The 18704-nt window shown below is 38.8% G+C and overlaps 2 protein-coding genes across 9 annotated transcripts; one reads left to right on the top strand and one right to left on the bottom strand.

The window, feature by feature from the left end:
* Positions 1-907: 907 nt before the first annotated feature.
* Positions 908-16547, top strand: LOC116842653 (band 4.1-like protein 4A). Of its 8 annotated transcripts, XM_032812165.1 has the most exons (17): positions 911-1820; positions 2053-2127; positions 4674-4875; positions 8760-8864; positions 8959-9098; positions 10430-10527; positions 11281-11401; positions 11649-11736; positions 11836-11952; positions 12205-12708; positions 13060-13274; positions 13782-13860; positions 13955-14040; positions 14280-14435; positions 15322-15607; positions 16170-16276; positions 16491-16547. In XM_032812165.1, exons 3-17 carry the CDS (start codon positions 4762-4764, stop codon positions 16525-16527), a joined length of 2253 nt encoding a protein of 750 aa, XP_032668056.1. In that variant the 5' UTR covers positions 911-1820; positions 2053-2127; positions 4674-4761; the 3' UTR covers positions 16528-16547. The 8 variants fall into 8 exon arrangements, with proteins under 8 accessions (XP_032668059.1, XP_032668060.1, XP_032668062.1 ...); XM_032812168.1 differs by lacking the exon at positions 2053-2127 and having other exon boundaries at positions 908-1820; positions 13785-13860; XM_032812164.1 differs by lacking the exon at positions 2053-2127.
* On the bottom strand, positions 12988-17987 carry LOC116842654 (signal recognition particle 9 kDa protein). Its single transcript, XM_032812173.1, has 3 exons — positions 17701-17987; positions 16944-17012; positions 12988-16851 (listed from the first exon to the last, which is right to left on the bottom strand). The coding sequence occupies exons 1-3, from the start codon at positions 17770-17772 to the stop codon at positions 16756-16758; spliced, it is 237 nt and encodes a 78-aa protein (XP_032668064.1). The 5' UTR covers positions 17773-17987; the 3' UTR covers positions 12988-16755.
* Positions 17988-18704: the final 717 nt, after the last annotated feature.

Raw genomic sequence — 18704 nt, 5'->3', positions numbered from 1 at the left:
CAATACTGATTTGTTCTTTTCAGATGCACTGCTGAATTGATGCAATAAGTTAAAGTGAGACAAGTATATGTTTTCTCACTCTAACTTATTGTACCAGTTCAGCAGTGCAGATGAAAAGAACAGACCAATAAAAACCGTTGGTCGTTACGGAATCTCGTGTACCAGAAATCTCGCTATTTAATAATCTCCTGTCGGTAAGTTTGTCGATAAAAATGTATAAGATCAGCGCAGATGATAACTACAGGAATATACAGTTTCATAAAAATACTAAATACACTTCATTGTAAAGGTTGATTTATGATGGCCATAATTCGTTAACTTTTATATTATAAAAGAATTATAAAAGAATTATAAAAGAATTATATTATAAAAGAATTATAGAAGAATAATCGACTGTGATTGATCAATTTTTTATGGTTTCTGCATAAGTTAACGGATTACGGCTATCATAAACCGGTCTTTAGTCTACACATATAAAGACCTTTACAGAATGTCAGGCAATAGGCAATAGGGAATAGGAATTTGAATTGGTCAATTATTTCTATTCTCTGTTCCTATTGGCTAATATGACTATTCTTATTGCCTGTAGCCTGGCATTGTGCAAGGACTCTAACGATAAAACATCAAGATAATTATAAATTATGAAATTAATGCTTCGTCATACACTGATGATCTTTAATAATAATAATAATACCTCGTCGGTATTAAGACGTAGTATGAACAATTCCCAATGATAAAAACTTACCTACCGCAGGTAAGTTAGATATGAAAATAACCGACCGTGGGTAAGTTTGATGTGGATATAAGAAATGATAACCACAGAGAATAACATTTTATAAAATTATACGATATATTTACATTGTACATCTTACAATGCGTACTTACAGTACGCCTGAGTAATTTTGTATTATAAAATGAACTGTATCGTAGACAAAACGTCTGGATGTGCTTACGTTGGACGATCGGAAATGATCCGTCTCGAGGAACTTTGGGATCTGCTGGGGCCCCTTCGGCGAAAATGAAAATTGAGCCGGACGTCTTTGTGGCAGCGGCTCATCGATGGCGTGACTTACGCGGTTTTCAATTCGAGCCCAGATGACGACGAAACGGTACGTCGCCACCTTTCGTCTTATTCTTCTTTGTCTCCTTCTCTTTACGCTCTTTCCTTCCCCTCTCTTTTGCGCGTTGCGGCCGATCGCGGTGCACGGTGCAGCGCCGCGAGTCGCTGGCTGCGAGTCGCGTCGCCTCGCCTCGGCTTGCCTCGCTTCGTCCTGTCGCCCGCCGCCGCGTCGCGTCGCGCCACATAACTTGAAAACTCGCGTCCCGTCCCCGACGCGATACGCGCCGCTGAAATTCGCGGTATTGTCGGCAGCGACTCGCCCGGTCACAACCGTCGCGATCGCGCGAGCTCACGTCGCAAGCTCACGTCCGCGCGTGTAGCGGTGCGAGCTATCGAAACGCTCCGTACAATCGGCGATTCCGCATCGACGAACGCCTGACATATCCACTACGTGGGCCGTATACGTGCGACAGCGAATTTCGCCGAGATCCCGTGCCGGATGCCTGGCGCGCACACGTATCAGGTGAGACGTCTCGCCGGTCGTGTCGCGAGCACGGCGAGCGTACGTCGCATACGATCGACGAGATTCAACGGAATATCAAGCCGTGCGAGCACATCCGTGCCTGCGACGTCCGTGTTTGCTAGCGGGAGTGCCACAGGTGTGCCGAAAGTGCCGAAAAGTGTGGAAAGTGCCGGAAGTGCCGCCCGAGCGATTCCACGCAGGGAACCACGAAAATTCGGAGCGTAAATCACGACGGAGGTATGTGCTGGAAGTCTTTCGTCTATAGTTTCCTCTTAATGTCGTCCCGTATATTGTACCGTACGCCAACGCTCTTCGTTCCGATTTCCGTCAAAGTTATATCAAGATATCGTTTGTTTATATATATATATATTAATTGTATAATCTTGCAAAGTAAGTGGAAACATTTTTCTGCTCATCTGTACGGCGTTTCTACATCATACACAGATACAGCCTGTTGACATTATTTCAGGGCGCCAAATTTTACTGAGAACTTCTATTCGCATTGGTTGCACATTGTTTGGCTGAAGACGGAAAACTGGCGAAGGTATATCTGTAATTATACCTATGATTTACCAAGTTGTCGTTGTACTTGGTTGAAACGGTGTCAAGTCCAATCGTCATGGAAAATAGAGAACGAAATTACTATCAAAAATGTCTACAACGTATGCAAGATATATATATATATATATATATATATATATATATATATATATATATATATATATACATATGTTAAATTTTAACACAGTTTGTTGTGTTGAAATTGGAAAATGTCGAATACATCAGGCTCGTTTTCATGAAGCAGTTTCCTTCGAAACTTCGTTCTATATCGATGTTGCGATCGCTACTTCGTGCTGTTCGTTCTCCGATTGTCATATGCACGGATGCACGTGAAAAATCGAGAAGGCGTTTCGAAAAAGATCTCACTGACTGTACAAACGCGTGCATTCGTATATTCGCACTTAGCGTAAATCGCGCCCACTAATTAGACAATGACGTTGGAATGTCGTCTGTGAAAAGTTGGATGGATCGAAAAACCACTTAGTCGTATTTTTAATCTTCGTCATTCCGCGCGGAGGCACCTATGATAAGTAACGACACGCGAGTTCCGCGCGAATTTCCATGCAAATATACACGATCGTTAGCGAGACGAGCCGATGTACTCGGCGAGTACTGAAAAAGAGAGATAAGTGTGCGAAAGAGATTAACAAAAACGGAGAGACCTTCTCAAAGGCACCGTCAAACGTCGTCAAACGTGTACACTGAGAAAAAGATAGGTTGAAAATTTATTTGTGGGATATGAAGCTATTTCATAGAAACAAACTTTATTTCGCAGAAATAAAATTATATCTCGCAAATAAATTTTCAGGTATTTTTCCTTCAGCATGAGAAGCAATACTTGAAAATTTATTTCTGCGAAACAAAATTTATTTCTATGAAATAAACTTCATATCCCGCAAATAAATATTCAAATATTTTTTTAGTGCGATGTAATATTTAAGCGAATGCTAATGCAGAGATAGATAGATAGATAGTTTATTTACGCCCTGGGATTAGACCCCTTAAGCTACAAGAAAAGAGTAGATGGCAGTATAATAATATCGCAATAAAGTATTACAAGAACAAGAACTAAACATAACGTAACAATATCCTAAGAGAAGATTATAGAAAAGAGTTAATATCCCTGAAAAATAAAGACATTACATACTTAAGATCACTACTTAATAAAGCCAGTCGGCATATCAGAACAAAGTATGTGCTCAACGCAAACTACATATCATAGAGAGAGAGAGAGAAAGAGAGAGACCCAGCATTGCACGTGGAATTCTCTCTTCACTTCATTTTGTCTATCTTTCCTTTTTCTTTTTTAGGATGAATTAGTGTAGAAAGCCGCCGACTCCACGTAGATTGACTTTTTTCTCCGTCTTTGCCGCTTTTTATTAGGAAATAAAAGGTATTCAACGATACATCTTCATTCACTACAAGTTGCTCGTAAGACTTGTCGATTTCTATTATCTCTTCTATATTAAATTGAATTGGGAGATTCTGGATTCCAAACCTGTTCCACGCTGACTACGCTCTCGCTGCTCATCCGGAGTTCAATGGCACTCGCCACTTCGGGCACATTGTACAGACATTTTTCAAGCGTACACGAGGACAAAAGGTACACTTGAATCCTCGCTGTGCGACGGGAACGCCGTATCTCGAATAACAATACCGTGAATTGGGCTTGTTTTGAAAGATTCCTCCGTGGTGGAAGAAGGTATAAAGCTATATGTATATAACTTCTTGGTAAGCGAGAACATATCACTGGAACTTCCCTCGGATTATTTCTCGTCGTTATCTACATTTGTACTATTCGAAATCTTTCTTGATATAAGGCACGTAGCTTATCATAATTACAAACGCGCTTCAAATTGAACGTGTGCCGCGCATATTATTGGGTTACCCATTCGCCTGGCTGGTCTGCGTCTATTAGAAATCATTCCATTCAAGCGGCAACTATAAACTAACGGTAAAAGCGAGTAGCGTTGAATCGATTACTGCTATTCGTGACGATATTTTGTACCTCATGTCCATGTGACACGTGTCATCGAGCACAGTGCTGTGACTAAAAAATTATCTCGGGCTCTCATACGTGACTGAAATTGATTGAACAAAGCAAGTAGCTAAAAGGTTGTAACTTGAACACCCTTCACTCTTTTCCATTGAATCCGTCTTTGATATCATTGACGTTGTGTGAAGCAATTCTTAGAAATTTTCAAATTTTAGAACATAGATGAGAGTTTTTTTCTACACTTTGTGAAAAGACGAACGAATATTGCAAATTTACAATTTATCTCGCGAGAGAGGCAAACTTGGAGAGAGAAACTTTATGTGGAGAGGCGACAATGACCTTTCATAAATAATACTCATGGAGATACGTTGACTCTCTGTCAATTAAAATTTTTGGTTTAAGTCAATGTATGATATTAAAATAGTCAGTGTATGATTTTCTTATTGCTGGACGATAAGTCTCGTACATCGGCTCTTTCTCTTTCAAAGCTACAGCTGTGACAATGACTGAGAATATTTACGTGCGATTTGCAGGATGAGCGCGAACGCGAGTGCAAACGCATCGAGCGGTTGAGCACGCGAGGCAAGGATATAGAAAGAAATTGAGGAAGGAGGAAAAGCGATGGTGGTGGAGTGGTTATGCCCTGGACTTAGGCCGACCAGGAGCAACAGGCCTCGTCTTCTGCACTGCAAAGTGATACTTCTGGACGAGCACGAATTGTTGCAAGATGTTTTGGTAAGTTCGACGCGTTTCTCGCGATTCTCTCACAATCGAGGTCGTCTTCCCTCTGTCGGCCTTCTTTCGAGATTTCATCGTTTCTCCAACGTGCAACATTTAATCGCTGAATCACACAGCTGAGTCGTCTTTTCCAATCCCGAGTCGATAAGCTATTCCGTCCATCGGTCGCTCCTCCACTTATCGCTTCTCATTTCAATTTCAAATCGTAGGCCATCTCCTGCGCACGCAATTTTCAACATGATTTTCGAGGACGCGCGAGGACGAGGGCGCATTTCTCAGGGATCGCCCCATCACGATGACAGGGAACGCGGTTTGACAACAAAGTCGTTTCTCGTACGCATGAGAACGGCGCATTGTGCCTTAGCGCAATAATTCCGTACGTCGTAAGCGCGATACGACGCCAAGTTATAATTTAGCGGAATTAATAGCGTTTCCTTTGGCAGCTCGTTTCTAGATGGTCGTTTCGTAGTCCCGTGCCGATTGGCAAGGCGAGGGCTACTCGTGCCCGGCGGCTACGAATGGTGGATTATGGCCGACCGCGAGGCTCCGCACGAGAAGGCGCGCACAACTTATCACGGGGGTACCCGGAATTCTTTCGGTCTTCTCTGTTATTAGACGATATACCAAAATTGGCGGTGGGCCACTGCACGACGACCGGGTAACGCCGTACCTCCTCCACATCATCGATGGCCGCCGCCGTGCCGCACACTAATTCTCGCGTCTTTTCAACCTCACTCGTCCTCTTTTTTTCTTCTTCCTCTTCTTCTTCCTCGGAACCGCACCGCACCGCGCCGCGCTACGCTGCGCGTCTCTCTTCCTCCGTTCTCCTCTCTTCTCTCATCGTCTAGCTCATTTCGTCGATTAACATTCCGAACCTGTATAAGCATCTCCCGCACGAATCCTTAACTGTGTCTTATATACGTATGTACGCGCCCGTAAGCCGGCTACGTTAAACCGAAATTCAGTCGTGCGTTAAGAACGAGAAGATTATTCTCCGAGGGGGAGGGAATTCCAACGACGACGAGGGTGATCCGCATCGTTTATGAGAGATCCGGAGAAATGCGGAACGGAGTAATCTATGATACGTGGGCGTGATCGCGCGTTGCATCTCACCAAACTGCAGCGATTTCAGAAGCGTATTCTCCCGCGAAAGTGCGTGGGGAGGATCGCAAATCGCTAGCTCTCTTAATTTCGCAAAATATCATATGAGCGGGAAACGCAAAATATATGAAGAAAATATTGTAATAAAAATTACAATACAATTTTAGTAGTTCAGGGATAGACTGGCACTGTAATGAAAATTATAATAAGACGTAAAAGTGACCATAAACATAATAAAAATTGCCATAAATGTAGTAAAAATTACTGTATTTATGATTATTTTTATTATATATTTTATTATACTATGTAGTTTTATTATAATTTTCGTAATAGTGCCAGTCTATTCCCGAACTACTAAAACTGTATTGTAATTTTTACTACAATATTGTCTCCGTGTACGGGGTCGTATTCTGGACACATAAGTCCTTATTCTAAACTCTCTTTTATCGATAAAAGCCTTCTGGGATTGGCTTATAAACACATTTAGAAATATCTTAAATTAGTTTAAAGATCGTTAACTAAAAAAAAATTCAGAATAAGAGCCATAACGAACGCTAATTATGTCTTCCTGTTTATGAACTTGAAACGAGTTTATACGTAACGCTCATTTAAGTAAAGTTAAACTTGGAATTAAAAAGGCATATTAGCGCATTCGCTATACCTCCAGAATAAGTCTCATGGTTGGATATGCTATTTGAAACGATGAAATTAATTAATATGCGAAAGAAACTAATACAAGACTCACATCACACACATACACACAGCATACACACAGTGGAGTGAAACGATACATGAGGAAAAGATACTGTCGCGAAGCATCGAGAATTACAGATATTTTTGATATTTGCAGACAGTATCTCGCTATCGGTGTACTGGTCCGGCATCCAGGTCCGTATCTTCCCAGTTTTATATCCCGCCAGTCGTAGAACCAGTCTTCCGTAACTGCAGCGTAACAGCGTGAAAGAATCATCATGCGTCGAGATAAAGCAAGCGGATAAACGTAACTCTTCCTCTTTTTTTATCCGACAGAATCAGACGTATGCATCGGCGTTTTCAATCGGGACGCGTTCGTTTTCTATGCAATTTTGATTAAATTAACGCGCAGCGTCTTTCGAGCACCTCACGGCTGTTATACGTGCAAGAGAAAGTACCATCGCGAGATGAGATCGTGTACTTTGCAACGGTTAATATTAATATTCTCATCGATTAAGCGTCGATATTTTTACTGGAATCTTCGGTGAAGGAAAGGAAAAGAAAACAGGAACGATGACGATCCGCGAAGTATTAATTTCACGGTAATTTCCGAAGCTATCTAGCGGAGAAATAAAAACTGACGTCAGTCCTGTCGAAGTTCCGCGAATCTCTGCAACGTTCTGTCTCATGCTTCCGATTATCTTTTCTTCGCTTCGACATCGACCAATTACACAAAGGGCGCTACTTAATGTTTGCCGCGAGCGATATCCGACGGCATTTTTCTCCCTTTTCTTCCGTCATGATCCGGACGGACGGTAGGACGCAGAGGCTTTTCTTGACGCTGGCGTTGCCGTAGCTAGTCACGATAGCTGACAGCGAAAACGAATCTTTGATACAAAGCGGCGACGTTGGCTGCTTGCCGCCGCAAGACTCCCTCTGTTCATTCTTCTCTTTCTCTCCATGCAGTATCGTTAGTCGGGGGTACGGCTTATTTCCACTTCGCCATTATTATCATGTCCCCCGATTGTATCTCTCGTACAATCGGCTCGCCACACCACTCTCATTTTCCGCTGCATTTTACGTATAGCAATCAATGCTGGATCGTTCAGCAGAAATCCGGCGTGCATTTCAAACGCAATCCGGTCGAAGTCATCTTCTCTCACTGAAGTGATCGTGAAAACTGCTCTACGTACTGCGTTACAGTGTTCTCGATTCCCACAACGAGCTGCAGGCGGGAAGGATTAGAATGCCTAAATAAATGTTTAAATTACACTGTGTATGAAAAATGGAAGAAATCGTCTGAATAACCGATGGAAAGAAAGAAAGAAAGAAAGGGAGAGACGCACGAAAAAAGGAGGATCGCTCGGAACACGCAAGTTGGAGATGATTACCCATCTCCTGAACCTCGGCTCTCCTAGGCCTTAGGCGGAAAAAAAGGGCGAGGTCTTTCGTCTTCTTCTCCTTCTTCTTCCGCTTCTTCTAACCGCTCCGGTAGTTTCTTGCTATACTTTTAAACGTCCGCCACTTTCATTACGCTGCTTGCTAGACTTCACGTTTCCTTTCGTTTATTCCTTTATGTTTGGCGTAACAGCTAAGAGATCAAATTTGCCATTTGCCACGCTATATTTCTAGTTTTTCACTCTGCATACGTATATATGCGTATCACGCGATCGAGATAGAAAGGAAGGCTAGAATAAGACACTGATCTTTCTACATTTTGAAGAGTATTAGTCAGTTAAATTTATGTTCCTCCGTGTGCAAAGTCGTTGCATCGAAGTACACGACGCAAATGCAAGGGGGAGCATATAATAGAGCGCATGTAAAACATCTAACGATGAAAAACACGTACCCAGAGGCTCCGTTAGTTTCCCTCGGGTAACAAACGAACGTCACGGTTCGCAACACCAGTGGGAACAGAAAACTCGTCGTCTCCTCCCATCCCGCCGATCCCAAGCGGCTCATTAATATAGTACATGTTGCGCGCAAACGCGTTCAAAATTGAGAAAATAATTCAGACAATAAAACTGTCTACACTTACGCGTACGTTTTTCACGGTGCCGTAAGTGAAAAATGTACATTTTTTCCAGAGCTCAAACTTGGGTCAAGAATTATTGGACAGAGTGTTCAAGCATCTCAACTTGTTGGAGACCTCTTACTTCGGATTGCGCTACCTCGATCAGGGAAATCAAACGGTAGGACGCAATCTATTTAATTTACGTGTCTAACGTCAATCTCTATTAATTTTAATAACGTAGTAATGTCGAGGTAACACGACACGCCTTTTAGCAATGGCTCGACCAAAGTAAGAAACTCGGTAAACAACTGAAGATCCACAAAGGTGATCCTGGATCGGACGTTCACACTCTCTACTTCGGCGTTAAATTTTACGCGGCGGATCCGTGCAAGCTCATCGAAGAGATTACCAGGTATATCCCCTGATTCTCGTTCAATGGGATATATATGTTTCCGATTGTAATAATTTCTTTCAAAGTATCCCCTTCTTAGATTACATTACCGCTGTTATATGACTAGCGATCTGCTTTATGCCATTTTTCACACAACCAATACTTGTGAAATTGCAACGATTATGGATTTATGAATTTTTGCATTCTTTAATCAAATACTAACTCCGCTTATTCGCATACTTATAACATTATCTTTAATATTTGTAATTTTTCTGATAAAATGATACAACAATTTAAAATTTAGAACTTCCAAGAGTCGCGCGTTAGTAGAGGTGTTGCAAAATTTAAATATCGATTGTTCTTCCTTTTTTTTTAATACATATGCGATGTGCGTATAATAACAAGTGATTTTTATTCGACGTCACGTTCGTGTGTAAATGATCCTTTCACGCTCGGCGTCTCAAAATTCCAGGAAATTCCAGGGACATCATGGTACGTCGCGGACGCACGAGAATTCCACGTGCATCGAATTTGTTGCGAGGCGCCTTATGTACATGCATACATACATACATACGTACATACATACATACATAGGCGCGTGTCTATCGTCGCGCATGACCGGACAACGCGCTTCACGGCGTCATCCGCTCGTGCGCTCGCCCTTGTACTAATTTACTGTCGATACCAGTTCTCACAATCTGGCAAAAACAATCATATCGCAATAATAAATTCTAAATAACACATCTTCTCGCTTTCTATCTCTAAATTTATTTTCATTTAAAATATTTAACAATGTAATCTCAATGCTATGCTTCTATTATAATATCAATAAGGTAATATGTATGCTTCTATTATAATATCAATAAGGAGTAGCTACCTCAGTAAACAGCTTATTAATCCCGCTTGCATAAATTTATTTAGAAAAAGAAATAATATATTATTTACAATAATTATATAATATACTATCTACAATAATTATCTGCATGTGTAATTTACTTGTAGCAAGTAGAAGGCTCTTAAATATACAATCAAAAAATCAAAATAAAATGACCCAGGATTTAAGCCAACCAAGTGTGAACTAATTAAGAATGTAACGCTGTAATATGCAATGGCTATGGCAATAATTATGGCATCTTTAATTACTACTAATGATACAGTTTAACGCAGTATTTGTGAATCTTACTGATTCGCTTATTTATTCTCTCTCCCTTTGTATAACTAATAAATGAAAAAATACATTTTTCGTTGCAATGTTCCATGCTGCAATACATTTGACTTTAACAATAATTCAGGATATTTCGGGATGTAAAATAAAGAATCAATGTAACATGACTTCCAACTTGTTTCCATAGATACCAGTTCTTCCTACAAGTGAAGCAGGACATTCTGCAAGGAAGATTACCCGTGTCTTTCGACTTAGCCGCAGAATTAGGAGCATATGTTGTTCAATGTAAGTTATTGCTTTTATATTGTATATCTATCAAATGCATACTGTGCACACCGTATGTCTAGGCATCATTCGTCTTATGATGAAAAGAAACGGATAAAGCAAAAGCATTAAAGTCACGAAGGGAGAAAAAACTTCGCAGAGAGCACGACTAGTGAATACCGAAACTCACGTACGTTGTGTGCATGTGGTAACTCACGTACGTTGTGTGCAGGTAATACACGAGCAAATAGATACCGCCTCCGTGGCCCACGCGTTAGTTATCTGACGGGGAGATTCAAAGTCGTAGAGATAGGGAAAAAAGGAAAGCAAACTAAAATACTCGCTCGTGTTTGCGTCTTATCGTTTGTCAAAAGAGATGAAATGAATACCCCTTCCTCGTATTCAATGGTGACATACGCGCACAGCAAAAGACAGAAAGGGGCATTATGCGAGAGAGAAATGCGGACGAGTAATGAAGAAAGCACGGCAGAAAAGATTGGACGAATTTCCCCTCACGATTATTACTATAATCACGAAAAAAATAGTTGTGCTTTTCGCTATATTTCTACGATTATCCATTTTCCATAGGAATACTTTATAAAGTATAAATCAATCGTCTTTCTATAATCTATCAACGATTTCATATAAGCGTAAAGTTAAAAAGTATGTACACATGTATATACTTTTACATATTAAAAAAAATCAAAGATGTACAATATATTCCTTGCATATATAGATTATTTTGTTTAATCGAATATCGCCTTATTCTTTCAGCGGAACTCGGCGATTATGATCCCAGACGACATTCGCCTGGTTATGTCACCGAATTTCGGTTCCTCGCCAACCAAACCACGGAGCTGGAGAATCGTATAGTAGAGATCCACAAAACTCTTATGTATGTCAAGCTTGATGATTAATATTCAGATAGTGTGCCTCAAAATTATTCAACGTTTATGGACGTTAACAAGGCACTACGCTATAGACAACTCGTCCGGTTATCCATACGAATCCATTCTTCCAGCTTCTGTAGCCTCTCTGTTCACAAAATTGTAACGTTAGAGCGTTTCATGAAAAATCAGTCGCGCTAATTGACGATGACTATTGATTCCCGAATTGTCACTGTACTCACGATTTTTTTCCAGAGGTCAGTTACCCTCGGCGGCGGAATTAAATTATCTAGATAAAGTGAAGTGGCTGGAGATGTATGGAGTAGACTTACATCCCGTTCTGGTAAGTGAGACTATTGTTAGCAACGATGTAATTGACATTGTCTGATCGTTGTTATTGACATCGCTAATCCCAACTAAATCTGATTATTTTCATTGACAGGGTGAGGATAATGTAGAGTATTTCCTAGGTCTAACGCCGAGCGGGATAATACTGTTACGCAATAAGACCAAAGTAGGAAATTACTATTGGCCTCGCATCAATAAAATTTATTATAAGGTAAAATATATAAAATATATACTGTATCGACTTTTCTTTCTCTCTTTCCTCTCTCTGTAATGTCGTTAATCGCTGGAAATGTTATATATTAGAATATATAAACTTCAAGACCAATTTAGATTGTAGATAATGCAGAAGAACGTTCGACTATCAAGAATATAATTAAAAATATAATTAGAAAATATGATTTGTGATTAATATTTCTCGTCCACTTATGTTCTACGACGTATATCGAGTTGTACCAATTTCCAGGGCAGGTACTTTATGTTGAGAGTGAGTGAAAAGAATTCCGAGGAAAGAACGCACGGTTTCGAAACACCGTCGAAAGGAGCCTGTCGTCATCTCTGGAAATGTTGCTTAGAGCATCAGGCGTTCTTCCGACTAATGGCGACCGGTCCACCGCCTCTTAGTCCGTACTCTCGTTTTCATTCGTACAGTCCGCAATCCACTCTGGAGAAGCACGCAGCAATCAGGAGAAATCCACCGCCGTTTCAAAGGACTCCCAGTCGACGGGCGCAGAGACGAGTCGTCGAGGGTCAAGAGATGGTCGGCTCATTTGTCGAAACGCCCGTTACCGTGATCTCGAATCCGTGCAGCAATTCATCTGGCGGCAATGTTCTGTGCAATACTCAAAGGCAGGTGAACACCTCAAGTCCGAGGAGCACGAGAAGCGCACCGTGGACGCAGAGCCAGCCTCGTGGTCTTTATACATCGTCTAGTCCTCGTTCCGTTCGCTCCGCGGGAACGGCACCGGCAGTTAGTTGACAATTGTATTCGCTTGTTTTCCTACGATGCTATGCTTAACCCGATACAGTTTATTGCAATGTTCATTCACGTGTGTATATGTGCAGGGCTACTATCTACCTAAAATATCTTCTAAACTAAAAAGTCTGCGTTCTATGATTTACATTTGTAATTATCTTGAGAAAATTTTAACAAAACGAATGGTTTAATAGTACTATCTTGAAAACACACTTTGACATCAGTTACAAGAACGTGCAATAAAAGATGAGGGTTCTTATTAAAAAATTTAAGAAAATTAGCACATACATATATATATACACACATGTCTCCATATGATTATAAATACTATTTCTGTTAACATAGCTCTTAAGTAGACTCCAACGTCGAAGCAGCTCAGTGGAGAGTCAAAGTTCAGGAGATAGTCATAGTCGTGGTGGTCATCGTAGAAGAAGTCATAGTCATAGTCACCGTCGACACAGCAGACACTCCGATTGTGAGTCTGAGCTTTCGAGGGGCTCAGACACGAGATCCGGCCACCGAAAGCATCGTAGGAAACATAGGAACTCCCGTTCTTCTAGGTATGTAGTTATATATTAACTTGAAACGCTACACGCATTCCCATAACGATAACATCTCGTTCCCATCATTGTTGCATAAGTAAGGTACTCTCGTAAATAGATTCAACACTGGATATCCCTTATGAGTACTACCATGTAATTAAAATAATTTGATGATAATGAGATATGGTTCCCGCAAACAATAGAGTTCGCTGACCTCCGTTAATAACACTTTTCGATTAAAAATGGCTCCCCTATCTCTTAGAATCTGATAATTCTAATACAACAAGGCATATCAAAACTTACCTATTATATTTATTAATTTTCAATTCTTACTTAATTGAAATATTTTGAAAATTGAATTACTCTTAATGTAAATTACTATTTAATCTTGATATCAAGTTACTATTTGCATATATTCTGCCATAAATGAAACTATTATTTATAATAGTTTACATATTTGTTGGCTTTTGTATGATACAATAGATCAATAGATACTGACCGAATCCGATATGTTGCTGTTTACAGTAGACACGAATTGGTAGATTCAGAACCACAGTGGAGAGAAGTGCAGAAGCGAAAAGGAGAAGGTGTGCAAAAGGCTATTGTAAGTGTTGTGGTCGGACTTATATACTATATTATTAAGGTTATTAAGGTACTGAAATTAATCACGTTATAACATTGGACCGATATTATCCTAGGTGAGTCATACGGAGCCTAGAAGAAGACATAGAAGCAGACATCGAAGTCCTTCTCAAAAACAACCACTGCCGGACGAACTTCGAAAGTATATACATACATACATACTGCATATTAAATGCTAAATTAAATTTTATCATTTTTACAGGCAGCCATACAATTCACAGATTATTTTGGCCTAAAAAGCACACAATATTTTCCATGAAAAAAAAATTCATCCTTTTAACAAAAGACTAGAAATATTTATTTGAACAAATATTAATCACATTGACAAATATTCTTTCTCGTGAAAAGAAAGGTATAAACAAAAAAAACGTACTCTTTCAGACACTTGGAATTTGGCCTAGTCGACACTAGTGGAATGAGCGAGCAACAACGCCGGGAAATATCCTACACGGTGGTACAGTCGCAATCTGTACAGCAATCCCCGTTACAAACTAACAATTCTCGATTGGACGACATAGATTCATCGTCCCTACCTAGGTACGATGATCTCAAGACGGTCTGCAATGCCCACAACCATCCTCCACAATTGGAGGATGAGACGGGATCCGTAGTCATTGTTTAGTCACCCCCACACACCCCCGATTCCTCTCGATATCTTTTGCATGTATTTTTTATTTATTTCGAGCATGTATATTATCTACTTTAAGCATGCCCCTATTATTTATTTTGAGAAGCATGACGAACCTTTAATAAATAAGTGAGATTAACTGCTTGTCGCACCTTGTTTATTTTTACGTCCTAGCTGGCACTCACTCGCTTTTGGCTGTATGTTCCGTGGAATTCAAAAGGGGCGATGCGTGCCGATCGCCTTCGTTCTGGGGTCGTAATTATTGTTTGTATGTTTTTGATTTCATGTTGCATTATGTACGTTATATGGTATGCGCCATATGTTTGTGTAATAAATATTGGTATCCGGGAGGGTGGACGATGTCGGCACTCGAGGCTTGGGACACCTGGTGTCTCCAAATCTCCTTGACGACATGTCTCGTATATCCCACTTGATCCTCTGACACATCCCCGACGCATCTTGTGCATTTTTTTAGAATCTCTTCATACTTTCGAGAGATTGCGCTTTAAAAATGCGTCGTAACGCGATTCTTCTCGGAGAAGCGTATGCATATTAAGCGGAGTCTATGTTTGAATCTATGGTTATTGAATTTGATAAAGCGTGATGCATCATGAGAACATAGCCAGTGTATGTATATGTATACGTTAATTGTATCCACAAAAAGAAAAAAAAAGAGGAAGAAGGAGAAAAGAATGCGCATCAATCCTGAGAGAAAAAGTGTGGAATCTGCAATAGACCTGGGTGATTGTTGAAAACGAATGAGGTGCCAGACGACTGTCAAGGATTCACTTTCAGAACTGTCGGATCTGTTGGCAAAAGAGACAGAAGAGTCGTGCCACATAATCGTGATGGAAGTTATAACTTGCTGTCAACAACATCCAGCAGCAGCTGTCGAGTCGAAGCAAAGTTTCCCGACGCTCGAAATGAATGTAGCACGAGGAGGGACTTTTATTATACTCGTAACAACAGAATACTATCGGCTATAGGCAATAATACGGACAGTGGGCTTGGAGAGAGTACGCCGCAGGATTTTTCAAGTTGCTGCTCAAGCTCCGCCGACAGCAGCAAGCCTACCCACGTAGTACGTATTCCGATTTGCTTGTATTTCTTATTATCGATTATCTTTATTTATTACAATGGAAAAATGCGTGTCGCAATTAAATATTTTTTGTAAATATTTCTTTAAAGGTAACCAATCGTCAGACGAATATAACGCTTTTTACTTTGCCTGGATAATTAATTATATGCAAATGATTAAAGTCGACGCATTTTATCTTACCTTATTATGAGATCCGTAGTTGCTATTAAAAAAAAAAGTAATAAACTACAAAAATAGGAGATAGTTACGAAATATTAATCGTACATACACGCAGTATCACATCAATATCCTACACATTTGCTAAATGCTTCTACAAATAAATATGGCTAAGGTCTCCTACTTATCTTCTTTATATAAATTTCGACTTTCGATTATATTTGTAAATTTCTAAGACATATGCGCTAGACGAGCATATCCTTTCCGACAACATGATTTTCAAATTGCATGCTGACAATCACATTGCTTCGTTTTTCACGAAATAATAATTCAATGTGGAATGTCCTTCTAAAATAGTAGATTAGTAAAATGGTTTTGTTTGGTATAGACACAATTGCAATTAGGGGGAGAGGTACGCTATGAACTGCCTTCAAATCAAGAAATCTACCCTCACGTTGACACTACTCTGGATGCTGTTCTTCAACCCATTATCTCGTAAGTGCTTGTTTTTCGTCGCTTTGTGCTTTCTTTTTTACTCGAGTATTTAATTTCGATTTGATACAAATCTGGCTTCATTAATATCTAATGCAATATGTAATGTGTACTTGAAACGATATTTTGTTGAGATGTCAGAAAATTCGATAAATTATAAATATTGGAAGCGATCTCACTTAATTTTTTATTTATACGATAACTTCATTTGTTCCAGAACTTTAACGAGGAGGCAACGGAGCCATCCGAAATAATCATGAAACTTTAAATGAAAGAAAAATAAAACAGTTTTATATGCACATATTGTATATTTAAAAAAGCTTTTGTACCTTGAACAAAATTAACATCCGTGGATCGCACAATCATTAAATCTTATGAGATAACAAAATCTTAGTTGCGTAGATGGAATAAGTTTTGCTTTCTTTTCATGTAAAAAAAGAAATTCATATATATATATATATATATATATAAATCTTGCTTATTCAACTATCTTTCGATGCCATATGTCTCATAAGGTTGCCTATAAATTTTTCCATCTTTTTTAAGTCCTGAGCTATTTCTGTTCTATATTGGAGGCACTGTAAGCAATGTTAATTATCACTGCTATTAATACTGTTCTTACTAGGAATATTAAGAAACACATCTATAGACTGTAGAATATATTGCTTACCTGTCGATTGTCAGTTAATTTTAGACATAAAACTCCTTTACTGTGACAATATTTCATTGTGTAACGAGTCTGAAACAAAAAAGAAAAATATAATGTAACATAAAATAACATAAAATCTAATATACAAATAGCTATTCGATATTATTTACAATTTACAAGAAATTTGATTTACAGTAGAACTACTATATCATACAATATCAGCATATTCTTTTGTATCTCTATCAGCTTTCTTTTGTATGTTTTTGTTTCAACAAAAATAACAGCAAAAGAACTTTGTAAATAGATAGTTAATATAACAGATATTCTTTTTATACAATAAGATAAATATAACTAGTTTAATATAATTTTTTATGTGTGATTGATATATAAAGTTAATATAAAAAATTCTATATAAAGCTTGATTTTTTCATTCAATTGTTGCACTAGAATGACTTGTGGAAAAAAACAGTAAAAGATAATATTTACTATATAACTTATGAATAATATGAACATTGTGCAAAGAAAATACTTTTACGTGATGTCTTCTGAATCACAATCAATGATTATCGTGATGATTTTTATGGTTTAATAAATAAATATTAATAAATTATATACATGAAACATTTGATATTATGTTAGATAATATGCTTGTGTCTTCTAAACATGTAATCATAGTTGTTATTAAACATTATTATTACTACACATTAAAATATAAACGGTATCTAGCACAATGATGGTATAATAAATATAATGTCTAATATACTATTGCAAAACATACATTCAATGGGTCTTGCAGATATAACCTTTCGGCACCTTTTTCGAATTCTTCCCACGAGTGTAAGTATGTCATGGTATTAACAATAAAACAGTATATGTTTATACAAATAAAACGTATATAACACGCAATGTATGTGAAAATTACTAAACTATGATCTCCAGATAATCATTAAAGAATGAATTCTTTGAACGTTGCTTTTAAGATCATACGTGACAGACACGAGTTAATTTCCTACGTTATAGATGGTTATAGAGGGAAAACTGTTATTATGAACACGTTTTAGCACACTCTGACGATTCCAGAGGCGAATTAAACCAACATGGCGTAAACCTACTAAATATAATAAAGACCATTCTACAATTGAGTAAAGGCCGATTTATAATGGCCGTAACTGTTAACTTATACTGTAATCCATAAGAAATTGACCAATTGTAGTCGATTATTATAAGAATAGTTAACTACAATTAGTCCATTTCTTATGGATTACAGCATAAGTTTACGATTATAGCATAAGGTTACGGCCATCATAAATCGGCCTTAAACGTAGTAATTAAACGTCGTAAATAATTGTAAGGGGCGCCGCACACGAATTGACATAACAGTAACGTAAGACGTACCGTAAAAATGGACCAATTATAATCGAGTATTCACAAAAATGGTGACTTTACGATTCGACGATACTCAAAGTGATTGGTCAATTACGGTATGTCTTACTGTTATATCAATTCGTGTGCGGCGTCCCTAAAGCCCATCCTACAATAGCAGTAAGCTAAAGTAAAGGGACGTCTACATTGGGAGTAAATACGGGTTGTAAGAAGTAAGAGTAAGAAATTGACCAATCAAAGTCGAATGTGAGAAAAATAATCGACTGTGATTGGTTAATTTCTTACTCTTACTTCTTACAACCATACTTTACTCCCATTGTAGACGGACCTTAAGTCGTAAATGGTAAATTGTAAAGCCAGCGGCACACGATACTTGTTTTTGTGCTGGATTGAAATACT

Source organism: Odontomachus brunneus, unplaced genomic scaffold (assembly GCF_010583005.1).
Source record: "Odontomachus brunneus isolate Ranch 3 - 2012 unplaced genomic scaffold, Obru_v1 Obru_scaffold_026, whole genome shotgun sequence".
Lineage (NCBI taxonomy): Eukaryota > Metazoa > Arthropoda > Insecta > Hymenoptera > Formicidae > Odontomachus > Odontomachus brunneus.
Note: the sequence above shows the minus strand (reverse complement) of the source record. Positions and strands in the feature narration are given on the sequence as shown.

Bases quoted from the DNA above. Each gene is read 5' to 3' on its own strand.
- LOC116842653 (XM_032812164.1), top strand. From the start codon at position 4,762: ATGGTGGTGGAGTGGTTATGCCCTGGACTTAGGCCGACCAGGAGCAAC. The intron at 4,876-8,759 runs GTAAGTTCGACG...CATTTTTTCCAG, and splicing joins AATTGTTGCAAGATGTTTTG to AGCTCAAACTTGGGTCAAGA. The intron at 11,737-11,835 runs GTAAGTGAGACT...TTTCATTGACAG, and splicing joins TAGACTTACATCCCGTTCTG to GGTGAGGATAATGTAGAGTA.
- LOC116842654 (XM_032812173.1), bottom strand. From the start codon at position 17,772: ATGACATACTTACACTCGTGGGAAGAATTCGAAAAAGGTGCCGAAAGG. The intron at 17,013-17,700 runs GTATGTTTTGCA...TTTTTGTTTCAG, and splicing joins ATCTGCAAGACCCATTGAAT to ACTCGTTACACAATGAAATA. The intron at 16,852-16,943 runs GTAAGCAATATA...CATTGCTTACAG, and splicing joins AATTAACTGACAATCGACAG to TGCCTCCAATATAGAACAGA.